This window comes from Protopterus annectens, chromosome 4.part0 (genome assembly GCF_019279795.1).
Source record: "Protopterus annectens isolate FY-2018-M chromosome 4.part0, PAN1.0, whole genome shotgun sequence".
Classification (NCBI taxonomy): domain Eukaryota; kingdom Metazoa; phylum Chordata; order Ceratodontiformes; family Protopteridae; genus Protopterus; species Protopterus annectens.
In genome coordinates, this window is record NC_056733.1 from 1,216,840,572 (window position 1) to 1,216,862,053 (window position 21,482).

General features: G+C 38.3%; 1 protein-coding gene across 1 annotated transcript in view; it reads left to right on the forward strand.

Moving 5' to 3' along the window:
• LOC122799825 (serine/threonine-protein phosphatase 2A 55 kDa regulatory subunit B beta isoform) overlaps positions 1-21,482 on the forward strand; it is a 699,704-nt gene that overhangs the window by 459,155 nt on the left and 219,067 nt on the right. Inside the window, exon 2 of the mRNA XM_044069144.1 lies at positions 7,706-7,803. Coding sequence (XP_043925079.1) covers positions 7,706-7,803 — 98 coding nt within the window. The remainder of the gene's footprint in view (positions 1-7,705; positions 7,804-21,482) is intronic.

Sequence of the window (21,482 nt, forward strand, 5' to 3'; positions counted from 1 at the left end):
TTCAAGCAGTATTATAAGGTCTGGAACCACATCTGACGGGCCTTCCAACCCGAAGAAGGCCCTTTATGTGTGTATAATACCCATCCTGCAAAGCATCACTGCAATTAGCAAGCAGCCTCTGTATGTTAGCTCATTTTAATACATTGTTTTATCATTTTTAAAATCTGTTTTTGTTTCTTTTCTAGTGTTTTTGAGGAAAAGTGTTGTATTTTCTTATTGTGTGTATTTTGTGTTGTATATTTCCTGTGAGGGCGGCCCTTGCTGGGTTTTATTAATTTGCATCTTGAGAGTCAATAATAAAATGAATCTTCCATTTTTAATACCAAAATTTCTATATGTTCTGATTTTTAGTACTACGGGTTTATAGAAGTATTATGTTTTCTCTTAAAAAGAGAGTTGGTTGTATATTATACTCTGTTTTTGCAAAGCATCTCATTGCCAACTTACTTAGAAGGTTTCCAGCTACTGGAACTTTCCGGAAACTCCATTGATCAGCTAACAAAATATGCACAACACACACACACACACACACACACACACACACACACACACACACACACACACACACACCTCATACTTATCCAATGCTAACAATAGAGAAATAGCCATAATGCAACCATCACCAGTTCTACACACGTATTCTACCTAAATTTACTTGTATGAGCAATTTACGCAATGGACAAGCAATTTACGCAATGGACACTGCTGTGCATGTGATATAGAAACAGTTTGTATAATGGGCGTTATTTGTAGTACACACATACATAAATTTCCCCATGCAATTTAGATATAGGTTTATCTTCCTTCAACTCAATCTCTATTCAAGTGATTATTCCAACCTGAATCAATGAGTATAAAGATTATTTCAGACTTCCAGCTCCTCCAATCTTTACTACATATTAGCAGAATGCCACTGCCTTTGCCTACTATTAAGGATATTCCACACTCCCTGTCAGAAATATAGATGTCATATTTCCATTCATGTTTATTTTAATTGCCCAATAATTTTTGCTGTTAGTGGCAACCTAATCTATTGTGAGTAAATTGGTCTGTAATCAAAGATTTTGTAAGAGGAGGTAAAAAGCAAAGGTTATGGACATGAGGAGATAGATTTATGCATGGCTTTGGTAAAACAGATAAATTTGTTTATGAAATTATATCTGCCTGACCAACAACATCATAATAGAATGATTACATTTTGTAAACAGTCTGTGATGTCCAGTCTGTCTTTAAATCAGGCTTTATGCTTTATTATTAAACCAATCGACCTTTAATATTTTAAAAGGCAATCTGTTAACAGGAGTCAAGTACAGTGTTCCCATTCAGTGTAATGTTTTCAGTTTCTTCTTTGCTTTAACTGGCTTGAGCTAAAGTGGTCCCAAAACTTAAAGGCAGAATGTGGCACTTTTTAAGTTAAATGAGTGTCCCATTTTACAATTAATGACATTAACTAGCAGTAGTAGATATGTGCCAGGATGGCAATGCTAGGAATGAAACAGGGTTCAGACTCTGAAATTTATTTACTTTATTTAAATTTGTTATCTAGGGTAATGCACTGATCTCCATGGACCTGTATCATACTCCGCCCGGGAGCACTGTCTGGTTAAGTGACTTGCTCAGACCCACACATTCAAGCAATGGAGGCCAAGGGAATCAAACTCTAGACTACTAGAAATAGCTCATTAATAATTCTTTAATCATCTGCGCCAACTGCCAGACAGCAATATCTTATAAATAGTCATTCTGTACCCTATAAATGTGATGTTTAGTTGTAATGGCACAGTTGGAGGATGCAGAGTAAGGAAAAGGGTCTGAGAGCTCCAGAGGAATAATTTATCAATTTCCTCTATTTTTTTTTATCATATTGAATCATTAAATACACATTAACTGTGGTTACTGTAGCAAGTACTGAACATGTGACTTAAAATGACCATCAATTTTTAAATGAATGTAACAAGGGTTGAATAATCTGGAAAAATTGATGGGCAATATGAAATATAAATAAAGGCTGATTTGCTTATTGGCAGATACAGTTTTTTTTTTTGGGGCAGGGTGTCTGAAGAGATGGAAAAATAGAAACGTATTTCAAGAAATGCCATACATGGTATTTAAGAGGAACTATGAAGGGAAGAATGGATGTATTTAATATTCTGCCTAATGGGTTAGTGAGCAGAAGACAAAGTGCTGCCCTCAGGTCAAAGTTAAGAATGAGGAGCAGGAGCCAGAGGTGACAGGCAGGGCATCCTGGAAATGCCGTTGTTGTAAATATACTTGAACTTTCCAGATATTTTAGTTTTATCCATCAGTGGATTCTTTCATGAAACATTTCAATGCAAAGGCAAGACCAAGACCAAACAGAAATGCCATACAAAGATGAGATGAAGACTTCATATCTAATCTACTGCATGAAGACATGTTAGAAAAGAGATGAGGAATTAAATTACAGAAACAATTAAATCTGGTAGGTGCACAGGGATTGCCCATGCATAATCGTTTTTAAAAATTAGGGATTTACTCACATTTTCTAACAGTATGCTGTGGTGGTATGGCGGTAGCATTGTTACCTCACAGCAAGAGGTTCTCCCGTTCGATTCTCGGCTTGGCTTGGGAGTGAATTCTGTGTGGAGTCTGCATGTCGTCCCCGCGGTTGGGTAGTGTTCGAAAGACATGCGTGTGTAAATGGGCATGCCTTCATTGAAGGTTGGGCGTCGAGCTGGCACCTCAGCGTTTCGTAAAAATCTACTGCCAATCACTAGCAGACCGGAGTTCCGCTGTGGCGACCCCTTACCGGGAAAAAGCCGAAAGACAAACAACTCACATTTTCTAACATGTTGCAATACGCTGCTATGTAAAGTGTTCATTTTTCGTGAAGTTATATAGTGACAGGCTATATTTAATTAAAGTGTATAATTCATAGATTTTAGTCCAATTGATGTGTTTCCAGAAAACTAGAACCAACAGCATTAGCATGTCAGCCTTGGGTCAGAGTATGAGGGATTCCAGAAAAAGGGATGACAGTGTTAACCAAAAATTCCATAATGTGTCAGAGAAAGGGGTGACAGTGTTAACCAAAAAATCCATAATGCGTCAGAGAAAGGGGTGACAGTGCTAACCAAAAGATCCATAATGTGTCAGAGAAAGTGGTGACAGTGTTAACCAAAAGATCCATAATGTGTCAGATAAAGGGGTGACAGTGTTAACCAAAAGATCCATAATGCATCAGAGAAAGGGGTGACAGTGTTAACCAAAAAAGTAATGATGACACTGCGAATTTTTAGTTTCATTGTTCATTCCAATGATGATGTCACAGACTAATGTTAAGATCACAATGACTGACAGATGTGGTAGGAGTAACCAGAGGTGTAATCAGGATGGGGTGAAGGTGACACAAGTTATTGGGGTGGCATGTTTGGAAGGCCCTGATAGTGTGGGAGTGCAGCTATGGTATTGATTAATGAAGTAAATGTATCCAGGTCTCCACTGAAACTCTGATAAGGTCATTTTTTTTCTCTCTGTTCAACTTAGAAATCACCTTTACTCTTGGGGGAGTCACCAGTTTAGGGAACTATACAGGGTACCAGATGAGCTAGCTAAAGTTTTGGGGGCAGATTAAAATAAAAATTACTTATAAAAAGACATCTCAAAAACAGATTGGTCCTTATAGGTTCATAGGTAGGTACTGGGCTATCTGCCCGAAGGCATATATTAGCCCAGCCACGTTGCGTGGTATTCACCGCCCCTTTGGTTAGTTCCCTAGGCCCTTGATCTAGCAGCTAGTACCCTTGGCCCCTATCAAGTAGAGGTGTTGGTATGATCCCTGGTGTGAACTTTCTGTTACCCACCCATTCATCAAGGTTCCTCTTGAAGAGTGATCGGGACCTTGTTCCATAGCAAGGGAAGTCTTTGCGAAGGGAATCTATCCCTCCAGCATGTTCTATTCATTGTTGTGCTGAGGTTTATATCCCTAGAGCGTGTAGCTCGAGAAGATTTGGTTTTGCTAAGATGGAGCATGTTCAACAGTTTTGGGTTGGACATGGCTCTGTATGTTAGACAGAGATTGCCTCTGAGAAGGCGGTATGCAACAGAGAAAAGCCTTAGTTTTTTCAATCGTGCTGCATAGTTCAACTGTTTGAGGCCAGTAATCCTCTTAGTGAGGTACCTCTGTGGTCTCTCCAGCTGCTGGAGATGCCTGGCCAGGTACATTTCAATTGGTGCATTGTACTCAATAATGGGTCTGATGAGGGAAGAGTAGAGGGGCACCACTACATCCTTAGATCTTGAAGCAAACCCTTTCATGATCAGATGGGTCACATAGAAGGATTTTCTAACCACCTTGGCAGCATGGTTATAACCATGCATCAGTCTCATTAAGGCCCTTCTGGGGGATATCCATGTTGGCCAGAGACTCTATTATAGCACCCAGTTTGCAGTCATCCGCAAACTTGGTCAGCCACAGCCCTTCAGTGCTTGCCTGTACTTCTGAGAAGTATATGCCAAACAGGAGAGGCCCCAGGACAGAGCCCTGAGGCACACTGCTCATTACTGGTCTGGATCCGGACATAGATCCCACTACTCTTACTTTGTGGGATCTGTCTGTGAACCAGTTTGCGATCCATCTTGTGACGTAAGGGTTTATGCCCAGGTTGGTGAGTTTATTAATAATACCCGAATGGGGAATGGTGTCAAATGCTTTAGCAAGGTCAAGGTAAGCCATGTGTACCTCCTTTCCCTTATCTATAGCCTGAGTAACTGTCTCAAAGAAGTCCACCAGGTTCAGGAGGCATGATCTGCCCTTGACGAAGCTGAACTGTGTGGGATCGAGTGTTTGGAGGTTCCCAATCTCTCCATTTATGAGTTCCAAAATGATTCACTCCATTGCCTTACAGATCAGACTGGTCAGGCTTATTGGTTGGTAGTTCCCAGGGTCGGTTGTGGGCCCACCCTTGTGCAATGGAACCACCGTTGCTGTGTGCCATTCTATGAGCACATATCCTGTCGAGAGGCTGAGACTGAACAGGGTATTCAGATGCGGGGTTAATTCATTTTGGAGCTCGCGTATGACACAGCCCAGGACACCATCTGGTCCCATGGAGGCAGTGTTTTTAGCTTTAGATAGGGCATTATTAACCAACATATCAGTAATAATTGGAGTTACACAATCCCCTGGAATAGTAATAGGCCCTGCAGGTGGTGAGGGGGGAGAAATTTGCACTGAACCTGTCAGCCAAGATGTTGGCAATGTCAGTGGGGTCAGTGTATTTTGTTCCATTTTGTACTAACTCAGAACAGATCTGAACATTGCCATTTAGGTTTTTGATGTAACCATAGAAGGCCTTATGGTTATCCTTGGCATCCTTGGCAACTTTCTTTTCGAAATTGGCTTTAATTGACTTGATGAGGGCCCTCAACTTCTTACTAATGCTGATCAGGGATGATTTTTCTACTTGAGATTTGTTCTTTTTTGTATAAGTCTCCTCCTTTTATTGTATAGTTTGCTTATGGTCGGGGACCACCAGACTATAATTATTATACAATGATATTGCCTGATACTACCATGGATGACAATAGAACACTCATACTTTTTTAGCAGTTTGTAATCAGGCTAACATTCTCCACATTATACTTTAACAGATGACATTGTCATTATTTTTAGTTTCATTTTATTTATGTGATATTTCATGCTATAGCATATTTCTACATAAGCTATTCCTTAGTTGTATAATGGCTCAGCAGATTCAAAGACCTGATTGGCACATATAAGATGCTGCACATTTAAAGACCTTATTAGTTACTACAGCACAGATACAGTGATGACCCTGTCCAGTGACATGACTGTATAAGAGTCATAAGCAGATTAAAACAATTATATCATCTGAAATGAGTCACTCCGAGGCTGTTAGTGTGTAATAATTAATTCCCAGTTCAAATAATTACTGAGACCTTGTCATCTGGTCCTTACCAACAGAAATATTATTACACAGCACTTATACATATCCTATTCATTATTTAAGAAAGGCAACATATTAATTAATGTGAAGTGCTTAGATGAAACTAAAATTATCTAATGTGAAACTGCAGAAAAAACACTGGGCAAGAGTGCACGCAGGATATGAACTTGAAGTCTATGTACAGCAAACAGTATGTAGTACAGCTGTGATCGAAGTTACTACACGCTATACATGGAACAGCTTGTATAAAGTAGCAGTATCTGGTATATAAACACGTCAGATTAAAATACAAGTAACTGCGGTGGTGGTGCTGCGGTAGCGTTGTCGCCTCACAGTAAGACATTGTCCTGTTCGATTCTCAGCTAAAGCGTCTTCTGTGTGGAGACATGCGTGAATGGGCGTACCTTCATTGAAGGTTGTGCGTCAGAGCTGGCAACTTGGCATGTAAAAATCTACTGCTAATCATTAGCAGACCGGAGTTCCGCTGTGGCAACCCCTAACCGGGAAAAGCCGAAAAACACAACAACAAGATTAAAATACAAGTAATTTGTGGCAGATGGTAGACAGTGGTGCTCATTTGTGTGCATGAAGCTATCCTTCTCTACTAGAATATTATTTTGTCACATATATTTTTGAAACCTTACCAGTTTCCTGTTAATTTGGTGTCATGCAAAGAAAAAACGTCTGATTTGCACAATTTTCCTGTTTAAGTAACATAGCATTCTGTATAATCATCAAATAAGTAAATAGTCAGCTGTGAATTCAGTATGACTACAGAGATACTATTCAAAGAATTACACTGACTTCACACACCAATGCTATCTTTTCCCTCTCCAGCCCGGATTATCCTTTAGACCTTATAGTTTCTCTCTGTTGTAACCTTGACAGTTCTGTTTCCATGACCGAGTCAGGTGAGGCACATTTCTATGCCGATATCTCTACCTCCTTCAGTGTAAAACATGTATCCTTACCTCACCTTATAACAGGTCAGTTCAACACTCCTAATGTCATATTCCCACATTTTCAAGGGGGGGTAGAGAACTAGCAAGCCTGAGACACTGAAAAAGTATGCAACACTTTTCCCTTGAAACTACCCTTCTGATTTATGCTCGCGCTCTCTCCGCAGGTCAGTAATAAAAGAATATTGCTTTTTCTTTCTTTTTTTTTTAATTCCCAAGTTGAGGGCATCTGCTGTAAAGGATCATGAGATGTCAGAAGCTGGGATGTTAACTCAACCAGTAGCTCCAGGGGGTTGAACTCCATCCTGAGAATGAAGGTCAGATGGAATGTTGCCTTTCTTAATAGCATTTTGCCTGTAGCAGGAACATGTAATAGGCAAACACACATAATATTAAATACTGCACAGATGTATGCAGTCATGCTCTACCATATATTCTCTTATAACTGTTTTTTATGCCTTCATCTTATACTTTGTGAACTGGAAAGAATATTAACCAGATTTTGAGGATGACTACTACATTTTGGAAAGGGAGTAAACAAGTAGGCAAACAGTACAAAAAACATGAACGAAGGGTCTGTTATCTGTATTTACTAGTCATTAATAGCATTTTGATAACTCTTTCATTGATCTACCATTGTTAAACTGTTATGAGTATCTGAAGGTAAGGCAAGCAATAACCAAATTAGCAGAATATCTTCTTTTGCTTAAAAGAGGCAGATGAAAAGAGGGCAATCAGCCCACTGTAAGCTGTCATGTCCACAAATAACAATACTGCATTCTGTTCTTTTCTTTTCAGCTGACATTATCTCTACAGTAGAATTCAACCACACTGGAGAATTACTAGCGACAGGAGACAAGGGGGGTCGAGTTGTAATATTTCAGCGAGAGCAGGAGGTAAGTGAAACTGAATGTCAAATGTCATTTTCTTCCACTTAAAAGAACTTTGTGTTGATTTGTAACCCCATGTGTTTATCTGGCAATTTTAACACCATTTTCCAAATGTGAAAACCCACAGTAAACAACATATTTATTAACCCCTGAGCACCGGATTTGTATTTCCATTATGGATTCTCTAGCACAACTTGCACTATGGGGTAATAATTCCAGCAGGTCTTTTTCCAGAAGGTTATTATTCAGTCACCACTTCTGTTAAAACAAAATTTAGAATAAACTGAAGTAATTTATTATGCATTATACTATATTTTCTTATGTTTTAATACCTTAATTCCTTAGAACAACCTGATGTGTCACTAAAAAGAAAATGTGTGACATTATTGGTTAACACAATACAAGCTCACAACCTACATTGTACAACTACTTATAAAATAGAACATTATGAATATCTCTGTTAAAGGGATATCATTCTTTGTTTGTATTGTACTTACTGCCTTAAAAGTTAACTGGTGGCATTGTTTTTTATCTGCCTTTTTCTTGCCATATGCCACTGTTTTGCTTCACATTGTCACCTTCTTTATCACAATCAGATTTATTTATTTATTTGTTGTTTATTACCTGACTAGGTGAGCAGGTCCATAGACCCTTAACAGTCGCTAGCTAGGTGCAGTAGTACAAATTATCAGTCATTACAGGATCAATAATTATATGCAGTATTGCTTAACATATTAAGATATGAAGATACTGAATATGCAACCAAGCAATAGTTTCCCCCTACTCTATATATACAATGACTTGTTTTAGTCTAAAAAAAGGCTGAGTCAGAACTGATCGAGATGTTTAATGAAACATTGACAAGTGCAGCAAAACAAATTTCCGACAGTGAAAAATGTTAAAACTGATTCAAGTCAAAGTGCCAGCTTTATCTACATCTTCTTAAAAATGTGAAAAATTACAGCAAATTAATGATATTTTTAACTGAAAGAAGGCTGAAACTGTCTCTTGCATTTGAAAATAATCATTGTGAAACATTGCCTTGCAGACATGAATTTAGAAATAAAATAACTTTCACTTCTTAATGTCTGACATTTTAGAGGTATAAACTTGCACTGTCAGAAATCATTTACTTAGCTGATAATATCAAATAAAGAAGGGACCTAACAGCTAAAACTAACATTTGCCATTTTTTTTTTTTGGGGGGGGGGGTTGGGGTTGCAGAATGCAAACAAAACCTTTGTATAAAGGGCTGTATAACTCAGTATCCTGACTTCTAATCATTGTCTAAGAAAGTGTTTTTCTTGTACAACTGTTTTAAATGCTCCCAGAAGATTAAGCAGAAAAGATTCATTCCTTTTAAGTATCTCTTTGTTTTATAAGCGAGCATGGAAGATGTTTGGTTGTTCAGTGATAGAATACCTGCCCAGAGGATGTGGTAAAGCACATAGTTGAAAAATAATAATTGACATGCGCAAAAGTTCAGACTTATTGCCAAGTAGTCAACCCACTGGGGTGTCTTACATTATTTATAAAATGGAGTTGATTAAAAAAAATTATCTCGGCTAATGTTATTTAAAGAGACTAGACACTTACCAAAAGAAAGAACATTTTTCTCTAAGATTTTTTAAATATATAATACACTGCTTTTTAAAGGGTTGTAAAATAAGTAAAGAAAGGTAGCAATGTTTCTATTCTTTGGTGGCAAATGTTTTCCAGCAATCATGCCTGATTTATGCACTGAGACTATTATAACGGTGTGCACTTATAATCAGGAATTTGGTGGCAAACAAAGCATCCATGCCTCTAACAGAGTGTAACTCAGGCAGATGTTACAATAAACTGCTTCATCGATTTGATTGTCCCATGTGTTTTATTACCATGCCTAAGATTATACTTCCCTAAAATGTTCAAATCAGTGCAGAAAACCAACTACCCTGTACCTTACAAAATCAGTGCAAGTGAGTAAATGCATAGCAACTAATTCAGGTTTTAATCTCATGTCCAAATGTAGATTTTAAAATTCATGCATTTAAATGATATATAAAGTTACTACATAAAGTTTCAGTCTTATCAGAATGTGCATGCAAAACTTTAGTACAAATTGGTTGTGGAAATATTAAAAGTAATATACCCAAACAACACAAAATGTCCAGTTATTTGGGAATTTGCATGATGTACAAAACAAATTAATTCAACTTTCTCTTCAGTTCTATTGGTAAGTGTTCCGCTCAGCTGTTAAATAAAAGCCTGTGCTGGAAGAAAATAATTAAGATGAGCACGCATTAAGCAAATGCACAACAATAACAGCAAAATAAAACTGTAGACATTATAATAGCATTTTAAGGTATTTCTAAATGAACAGTGAAGTTTATGAATGCAATTTACAGTAAAGTTTATGAATGCAAAGGGTATTCTGTTATTATTTTTAATTTGGTTCAAATTTGGGTTTTAAGATGTCCAAATATTGATAAGTATAGGCAGCAGCCATGATGGTGTGTTAAGAAATATGAATGCATGGTAGCTTCCATTTACCATAACATTATCACTGGTTGTCCTTCCAGTACTCTCATGACACAAAAACAGCAGTGTATCTAAAGTTCTTTAGCCAGAAGATTGCTGAATGTTTTATCTTATTATATTATATACTTTCAGCAGTTTTCAATGTGCCAAACTAAATGTAAATTGAACGACCTATACTGAGCCGGAAGATATAGCAAATCTACTGGCCAACTAATTTAGATCTAATTTTACCTCCCCCTCAGGAAATACCCTCAGCAGTGACTCCCCCAATTATCACTATGGAACAGGACCTTGGTGCAGTCTCCAAGACAAAGAAAATTGCATCTATGGTCCCTGATAATATCCCAAGATGTCTGCATCATAGCATGAAACATGACCTACCAGGACCCCTAGAATCACTATTTAAATGAAGCCTGCAGACAGGCATCATATCAAGTGAATGGAGAACAAGTGCAGGCCATCTACAGACCTGGGTAACTATAGGCCCATAAGTCTGACGAGTCTCATATGTAAAGCCATAAAATTAATTCATGGAAATGATAAAAAATGGCACAGGAAGCCTTCAGACATTGAATCCAACCCAGTTTGCTTTTGTCAATGGCAGGTAATGCCTACTCAACCTTGTGGACTTCTAGAAAAAGATCATCAATGCAGTTGACTAGGGAAACTGGTGCATACTGGCTACTTGTCAAAGCATTACACAATCCCACTTGGGCATTGTAGACAGACTTATAGAATTAGATATAAACCTCTATGTCACCACTGAATAGGCAGCTTACTCACTGATACTACCCAAGAAGTTAGGATATGGGAGTCTACCTCCTCAAAGAAGTCAGTCAATAGCAGGGCACCTTAAGGCTGCATGCTGGGCCGCACCTTGTTGACATCTACTTCTCTCAAGACAAGGTCAACATAAAGGGCCTCTGGCTGACCAACTTTACAGATGAATGCAAACTAGGTACCATTAGGCAATCCCCCAAAGACACCAATATCCTCCAAGATGGCTTGACACAGACTAAATGGTGCCAGAGTTATGGTATACAACTTGATGCCAATAAATGTATAATAGTGTCCTTTGGTAAGGTAGCTACCCATGGAAACTATGACATTGATAACACACCCCTAACAGTAGACCCACTGTTGAGGGATTTGGAAACTCATGTAGACAGCAACCTGGCCTTTGACCATCATGTGTCTACAGTAATAAGGAAATCATTCTGTTATGCAGTGGTGACATAGAGGTTTATATCTAATTCTATAAGTCTGTCATTCCTGACACCACAGTCATCCAATATGCTGACGACTCCACCTTAGTTTGTGCTGCCTCAAACTTTTCTGAACTCCAGACTAAAACACAAATAGCCTTTTCCACCACAGAGAACTGGATGCACCAAAATCACCTCTCCCTCAACTCTAATAAATCCAAAATTCTTATTTTTACCCCTTCCAGACATTCCTCATTCTCTGACAAAGATTCCTTCAAAGTCCTCAGCCAAACCAACACTGCTATAGAAGTAGTGCCTTCTGCTAAACTACTCGGCATTACCATAGACGAACACCTAAAATTCGATCTCCACATCCAACAAAACATAAAGAAAACCCACCAAAAGTTAGGTATGCTCTACAGAAACAACCAATTTCTTTCCAACTCCTCTAGGCACACCCTGGCAATTACATATCTTCTACCCTCTCTTCTCTATGGAGCCCCTCTTTTAACCAATCTGTCTATTTCCAACATCTCAAAACTTGAAACTTGCTATAATAAGATCTCTAAATTCGCAACCAAATCCAAAACCTCAACTCACCACTGCCTTACCCTTAGAGCTCTAAATTGGCTTGAACTTCCCAACCACCTGGACTACCTCCAACTAACCACTGCTCACAAATTAATATTTTACCCAGACTCTTGCCCTGCCTTAATAAACATCCTTCCACCATACACTCCAAACAGATCTCTGAGATCTGAACACCAAAACCTTATCTCCATCCACAAACCTAAACGTCCTGCCGGCCAACTTCTACTCTCCTTCTCTCTAGGTAAAAAATGGAACTCTCTCCCTCCTTCTCTTAGGACTATACCTAACTCCAACTCCTTCAAGACCCTACTTCTCAAATACCTGTCATCCAAATGGAAATGTTCCTGCTCTCACCAGATATAATTTCCAGGGATCCCTTGAGTTTTCTTTGGGCACATCTATGTATTTTTTTATATTTACTCTGCACTGTATTGCTTCATTATGTTTGCTCTTCTTGCACATTTTATGTAAATGTATTTCCTGACTGCTTGAATCTTATTCTTGTATTATACCATTAACTTTATGCAACCATGTTTCATTGTATTGCTTGTGGAGCTTTTCTCCCCGGGCCTCCACTGAAAATGGGCACTTCTTGGCCCAGTGGACTTCCCCGGTAATCAAACTGAAATAAATAAATAAATAAATTATAAGCCAGAGTATGGCATCTAGGTTCAACGATGTCATCATTCCACTTTACTCAGCCCTCATCAGACTAATTATCAAGTACAACACCACTTTCTATGTGTACCTGATCAAGCATGTCCACAGAGGTTCCTCACAAAAAGAATACAGGGTGTAAACAGCATGTCCTGTGTTCATTGCCTCAAAGCCCTATCCCTGTATTTGGTTTATTACAAACTGCTGAGAGGCAATGTATGCCTGGCTTACAAAACATCCTCTGAGTCCACTCTGATGGACTTGTTGCACATCTAGAAAACAAAACAGCATCATAATTACTCATTCTAGGGACTTAAACCTTGTCTGCAGCATAAACATGTTGGAGGAAAAGGTATGTGTCTCAGATACCACCCCTTCTCTGGAATATATTTCCCATCTATGTGAAACAGAGTTCTTCCCAAACTCAATTAAAGTGTGATTTGGTCCACTGGAATGGGAATCAGCAACTCACTCCTGGTCTGGCACCTATGTCTGTAGTAGACACAGGCAACCTGTAAATGACTGACCACCCATTCTCAAGGCTACATATACCCCATAAAATAACCCAAGGGCATTAAAACTTGTCAGATACACGTGGGAAGGATAGCTAAGGTTGAAAAGGCCTCCTAGGGTCATTAGCCTTGTAATCACCTATGAACCTATGACCCTATAAAGCAGAAGACTTTCTCCCCTGTACTTCAAATGACTACCTTTTATGTGCTCTGCATAAGTTACTGTTGAATGTACATACCTTTTCCTTATTAAAGTGTGTTAAAAAAAGTTTTACATTTAAAATTTACGAAATACATTAAACTCAACTAAGTATATTATCAGACTATGCTAATATGCAAATGTTATTAATGATTAATGCCTATTTCATTTATCATTTGTTTTTGTACAGTGCACTCTGCCACCCGCTCACACTCAAGTATTCAGAGTATTTGTTACTCTTATTGATGCGTCATTAGAGTGCATTTTTGTACTATTGCACTAATATTTTCTTCTTTGTTCATTGCACTGCTGCATACCCAGCAGCAAGTTCTGCTAATAATACAATGTAGATTTACACCTTTATAGTGAATGGTGTTACCCTTTTTTCATATGTAAGAGTACAAGCAGCCTCGGGCCCTTCGTAACCTTGTAGGCCAAAAAACGTCACTGTGAAGGTGCCTTTAAGAGATGGAGTAAAATGATCAGGGTATTTGTAACTTATTTGTTGAAAATTGCATTCCACATAAACTGATAACATAATATAATGGTCTGTGTGCCCATTTCACTCACCCAGTCATCACATGGAACATAATGGTAGCAGTTAATATCAATATACTCAAATGCTAAATAAACACATTTTGATAGCTCTTATATAGACATTCATTTTTATGACATATAATTTCTACAAGCCTCTTTCTGTATAAATGCTGGTTAATTCTCTGTACCCCTGAATAGTTTTCATCTGGCCATATTCACCTTCTGTTGGTCAAATATGGATCTACATAAAAAAATAAAAATATGCCACTGAAACAGTCTATCGGTGTAAGTTTAATATGGTTAGCACTTTTGTCCACTAAATCATGTGAACTTCTAATATTTTTGTTTTGTTGTTGTGGATATAGTTTTCAGTGTAAACACCAGCTGCTGTTTCTCTATGGTTAGTCAATATGGCTGTCTCTGTACTATCATGAAGTTCATGTGGTACAACAGTACCCGTTCCATACGAAGTAGTGTAACATGTCATCCTGATAGACAAACATGGGTCACAGTGCTTACACTCCTTGTCTGATCAACCATTCTGATGATTCTTTGAAGGACTGTTCAGTGTTCAAGTTTGAGGAGTTTGCAAGTTACTTCTGATCCAGTATGCCATTAGCAGTCTATCTGCTGCAATTCCCACTACTTGCTACTTCTGTCTTTGAATTTATGAATCCCTATTCCCTCTACCAGGCTGCATTTAAAGAGAGAGAGAGAACTACTTTGTTTGAAATGGAATGTGAGCTTGTTCCATAGGAATAGGATCCATTGGGAGAGATATCTACCCCACCAACAGGTTCTGCTAGCAATATGATGTAGATTTACTCCTTCAGAGTAAATTGTATTACCATTTGTTGGTATGTAAGAACTCGGACAGGCTTGGGCCCATCATAACCATGTAGGCCAGCAAAAGTCACTGTGGTGGCATCTTTAAAAGATGGAGTTAGGTGACCAGGACTTTTAATACTTTATAAAATGCAATGAGCTCATAGCAGTGATTTTTTAGTCATGAATTGTGCTTTTTCAAGTTGGGCAATATGTCTGGATAGCTACATGTCAAATGGGACATTATATTCTATTATGGGTCCAATTAGTGAATAGTAGAGGGGAAACAAAAGTGTCTTTGGATCTAGCAGATATACCTTCAGTAATTAGTAGATCTAGGAATAGGTTAGTACTAAGCTAACTGCCCTTGCAAGCCATTTTAAGCCTAGCCAATTATCCTTTGTGAGACTCAAACCCTGCACCTTGTGTTTGTAAAGGAAACACCTTAACCATTAGGCCACCCTCCCAACTCAAACAAACAGCCCTTGAACCCAGGACATTGCACATCATAGCCAATGCAATTTACCAGTAAGCCACCTCAACTGTATAAACAGCCCTTGAACCAAGGACCCTGTATACTATAGTCACAGCAGTTAACCACTAAGCCATCACAGCTTCACAGAATAGTGAACTCAGATCAGTAGTTTATATGTGGTATTGCTTGAAAGCTCATTATCTATAAAATGAGCTTAAGTCTATAAATAACATTATTAATCCTGGAGAGTGGGATCATGCTTTTGTTTCCAAGACAGTACAATGCAACTATGTTTGATTGAGTCCATGCCATTTACACCATGAACTAGCGAGGGTTGTCATTTTTGCAGGATATGGGTATCAGCTGGAGAGGTAAGGACAGTGCCAAATTTGCAGTTATCAGCAATATTTGCAAGTCTGAGACCCTTGGCATTGGCTTGGACATCAGATACATATATGCCAAAGGACAGTGGACCCAATAACAACCCCTGTGGAACATCACTGGTGATAAACCTTTTAGAGGAAAGTGTGCTCCCTATCTTGACTTTCTGAGCTCAGTCTGTAATCCAGCTACCTATTTATTATTATACATATTTAGGGATTGATATTTAAGTACTGCGGTGGTGGTGATGTGGTAGCATTGTCGCCTCACAGTAAGACGCTGTCCTGTTCGATTCTCAGCTAGAGCGTCTTCTGTGTGTAGACATGCATGAATGGGCGTACCTTCATTGAAGGTTATGCATCAGAGCTGGCAACTCGGCACGTAAAAATCTACTGCCAATCATTAGCGGACCGGAGTTCCACTGTGGCAACCCCTAACCAGGAAAAGCCGAAAGACACAAAAACAAGGGATTAATATTTAAGTAAATGAGATTATCAGCAATACCTGAGGTGGGACCTCAAAGTTAAATGACCATGAGAGCTACATTAGAACTGGGACACTCAGCTGAGGGTCACAGTATACCAAAGTTAGTCTGTAGGAATGTTGTATAGTAGTATCTCTCATCCAGAATTTTCTCTGGTTTGAGGGTTACTTGGAGACTGAGGGCCAGTTATGAGGTAACTGCCTTTACTAGATCCAGTCAGGCAGTGTGTAGCATTATGCAGTGCTTTAGTTACCTTCTCAGAGTCCAACAGATGTAGCAGACAGAACCTACCATTCACAAAGCTAAATTAATTTGGGTTGAGTGATTGTAAGCTGCCAATATCATTATTTATGAGATCGATAATAATACATTTCAGTACTTTAAAAATAATACTGTTGAGACTAATTGGACTGTATTTCTCAAAGTCAGTGGTATTATCACCATTGCGTGGGGATATCACTATAGCCATCCTTCAAATCTTGGACATGTATATAGTGGAAACTGTAAGAGTGAAAGGATTTTAAAAAAAGAGTTAATGAGGCTGTATTTAGTTGCCAACTGGGCAGCCTGGTATGTTGCCTGGTCCCATAGAACTAGTGTTTTTGCTTTTAGAAGGGGTGTTTAAGGACTTTTTCAGTGGAAAGTGTAGGGAGAAGCAGAGACTGAGTAGTAAGGGGGGGTGCAGTGAAGCAGAGAATGGAAGAAAAAGGAGAAAATGGAATTAGAGTATACTGGCAATTCCTACACAGTTGGAAAAGGTGCATCATTTGTGGTTCATATTCTCGTAGCATCTCTAGTGGGTTTAATATTGTCAAAAGTTTCTGCAGAAATGTATGATTATGATTTACCATGTTAGTTACCACTTCAACAGTGACATTTTCTGAGGCTTTGATACCCATCACAGCATCGGCCATATCTTGTGCTTCGTACTGTCCATCGTTGTCATTTACATCCATACAGTATGGAAGTACTTCTTTTGAAGAATCATATCAGTGTTTCTTCCTCTAAGCCCAAACCTTTTTAGCCTGCCTAGCTTCTCCCTAAGTTCTTTCTGTGTGCTTCACCTGCATAATGTTTTATATAACTGAACTTTTCTGCAATTCATGGCCTAGTGCCTGAGGCCAAGGAAGTACAGAAATCACCCCATGTTTGTGCACTACTGGAACAATCCTTTATAACTGTTAACTGTCAGGAAACATTGACGCAACTTCTTAATTTTCATTTGTATTCTTCTTTACATGACAGTTTGAGAATTTCACCCCTTCATACTGCATTAATAGTAAATCGGAGATCTGCAGATGTGCAGACGTCCTTTGATTCCCTGTCTTTACTACTGCCACCATCGATGTTAGTGATTCACTCTTTTTTACCATTGGTGCAGCTGCATTATTTTCCAGCTTGGTATTTCAGGTGTTAGAAACTAAGTCGTCATTGTTTCAATAACCATTTTATTCTACCTTATTTCTTGAATTTATGTTTTTAATTTTCTTATTTATTTTTACTTTTATTTATTCATACTTTGTTGACTGAGTTAATCCCAATAGGCCAATGGCTCCTTTTTTCAGGGGAGACTTGAGGTCGTATTCATACGGACCACAAAAAACTTGGCCAGTATAATGATGGGCTTCCCCTAGTCTTTTTGATAAGTGTTCGGGTGTCTTTAGCATGCACCTGAGCTACCACATGAAGAGTCTGTGCTGCTGCCCACAGGCTTTCCACCTCAAACTCACAAAAGAATGAAATTGAGGGCCAAAATATAATATGAAACTTAGGAAATGAAAATTGTTTTGGAGTGACTATGTTGTAAAAATACTAGATATAATGTTGATAAAGATGGGAATGATGCAGGTGATTGTGATATGGACAGAAAATATTTATAGAATGAATCATTATATGCATGTATAACTAGTAAGGAAAATAGAATCTGTTTATCACATATTGCACTATGTGGTAGTTAACATGAAAATCATAATTGTGTGGGACTTAATTTGTGACTTAAGGAGAAGACATAAAATGAAAGGGAAACAAAAAATACAGGAATTGACAACATATGATAAATTAACTGTGTAAAACAAACGTCAGTGGACTTAAAGAAAGGAGGGCACTTCTATCTGAAGTCGACCATTTTGTATGATTGAGAGGCTTGTGAAGCAGATGGTGATACAGTTCTGAAAGTTTTTTTTTTTTCTAACCATTTAACAATATGGATGGAGGTGATGAAAGAAAGGGAGTGTGTTAAAACAGGAAAGGGAATAGAGAGAATAAATGAGAAATTCTGGGAAGAAATTGGAGAGTGGGAAGTATTGCAGTTGATGGAAGGATCAAAAGACTTCTATACAAACTGGTCTGAATGGTGGATTGAATTTAAAAATAAGTATAAAATGAGTTTTCATCAGTGCTAGGATAATGTAAAAAAGAAGAGAAAGTGAAGTATGGAAAATGTATAAAATGTATTAGAGAATTTAGGCAATAATACAAAAGAGTATTGTGATATGGAAAAAAGAAATATATAAAATAGATTAAGACAAAAATTAAGCCATTACAGTTTAGGCAAAGATATTATTTGCAAGGGATAAGGGAAGCTGCATCTGTGTAATTGGGTAAAACAGTAAAGGAGAATGTTAGTATAATGACAGAAATAAAACCTGTAAAAAGAGAGGAAAAAGAATACATGAGCAAATAATGAGAGTTGTGTAACATTTGGAAAAATATATATGAATATAAGGATGGAAAATAAGACAGAACGGAAAGTAAAGATGCTTCCAGAATGAGTTAAAGAAGAATTTGAAAAATAAATTGCTATTATAAGAATTATTGCATAATAATATAATTATTATAAGTATTCCTTTGCAAAATGTAAATAACGCCAGTTAATTTGTGGGGGAAGCTGAAAACAGCATTGCTCATATATTTAGAAATAGCTCTATTTAGCTGAAGTGTTTGTTTGGCCTGCGTGTTGGCCTGCTTGCTCTGAATATTGTTGATTTCTGTCTTCATTTTATTTTCAACTGAAGCTCTTCATTTAAGGTTTGATCACTTCTATTTTGTATCTTATTCTAGTATTACATTGGCTTTGTTTTAAGTTTTCTGTTCTGTTGGAGTTTTAAGAGTTCCTGCCTAGGGTCAGTTAAAAAAAAGTTAGCAAAGAATTTATTTGCAAACTGTGAATAACACCAGTTAATTAGTGGGGGTGGGGGCTGAAAAGCAGCATTGCTCTTTTATTTAGAAATATCTCTATTTAGTTGAAGTGTTTGTTTGACCTTCCTGTTGGCCTGCTTGCTTTGATCATTGCTGATCTCTGGCTGCATTTTTCCCCTTCAACCCACCCCCATTCTTGTTGTGTTCTTAAATTTGGTGGCTTTTGAGTTGCCCACCCCTACTATAAATTTCATTTTGGGCACTCCTCCCGGTCCCATCTCATCATCTCATCAGCTCATTCCACTGAGTAGAGAGAGGTCATTTGGGAAGGCCCACCCCCTTAGTTTCTTAACCTTGAACTATCTTGTTTCCTCCCTTCCCACTTAACCTAAAAACAATATACTTTATTTATCTGTTTTTACTGTATTTGTGTTTCTTCTTACTTTATTACTTTATTTTGCTTTTACTTCTTGTGCTTAAAATTATTCAATTGCATTTATTCTGCTGCATTTATTGTTGCTTGTTAGTAGGCTGATTAAATTGTAACTATTATTCTAAGCCTTTTGGTTTAAGCACTTAGGCTTCAGGCCAGTTGTTTTACATTAGGAACATTTGTGGTCTACACTCTTGTGTTAAGAGAGGTAGCTTACATCCTTCTAAGTTAGGAATTGCTGGTTGAAGGCTTAGTATGTCTATTATTCTAAAATTGTCTTAGTTCTGGTTTAAGCACTTGGGCTTCAGACCAGTTATTTTACATTAAGAAGGTTTGTGGTCTACACTCTTGTGGGAGGAGATGGTAGAATCTGCCCATCTGAGCTGGGAATTTCTGGTTGATGGCTTATTGTGCCTGCTTATTTGAACTGTGTCTTTCTGAAATTGGTGCACCTTGTTTGCTGTAGCATAGACTAGATTCAGACCTGATAAATCTAGCTCTGTTTGTATAACTTGAACACTAAACCATGCCATCTTTTGTTAGAGAGGGTTCTCCTGCACCCAAGTGGCAGGAGTGTGAAGTTAGAACTCGTGTGATTGAAGGTTGCTGGAACAGGCTTTTTTATTGGTTAATTGGTTAATTTGTTTACATCAGTTTGCTCTTGTTTGCTACTGTTATATTTAAGTGTCTATCTGTTCTCGTGTTAAATCGACCAAAACAGAATTTAAATATCTTTAGCATAGTCTGGTTACAGGTTTTGTTGTATCCAGATCTGTTTGTCTGAGTCCTGTGTTTCCTGCTATGCCATCTTGTATTGGCAGCGGCCTGTCTGCACTTAGTAGGAGTAAGTGAACTGGTTGGAACTGGTCTGGCACAGGGTGTTTAGCTAAGAGCTCAGGGGCAAGGGTTAATTGGTCAATTCCAGTGTTTCTATTTTATTTTCATTTTTTTGGTATTTAAATCCAGCATTTGCATGAGTTTGTGCTTGCTTGAGCATTGATCACTGCTGCCCTGTTTTAACCCTTTGCAAGGTATCTCAGTTGCATTTTTCCCTTACCAGCACTCCTGTGTAAGTGAGGCCCTCCCTTGCTGCTACTGTATTGAGTTTATCCAAGCCTACTCACACCTATAGGTACTCTTCTCAGATAGTATCCACTCTACTATCCCTGACCTCTCTTCCACAGATTACGACAACCATGGATGAACAATGTCCTATGGTTTCTCCTGCTAGTCTGGTTGATATGGGCATCCTGAGACAGTGTAGCAACTGTCGCATGTACACAGACAGCCCTCTACTACTACCACTTAGGAACACAATATGTGAGAGAAGCAATTACATTAAGAACCTAGAATCATTGCTGTCTCAGTCACAAGCCAGTACAACTGGCATTGAAAAGGTTGTCTGCTAAAACACTACAAACACCACATCTCTAACACCACCCACACCATACAACACACTCCTACATATGCAGAGGTTCTCAACAAAAACATACGTAAACAAAAGAGACCTACAAAGCAAACACACACACACACACTCGTGCGCGCATGCACACACACACACACACACACACACACACACACACACACACACACACACACACACACACATATATATCACAAGCCACAACACCAAGCACCACAGATAGTACACACACATGTGCCTCACAGTCTCTAAAGCCCAGCCACAAACCCAACATACTAGTTATAGGAGACTCTATCATGAGA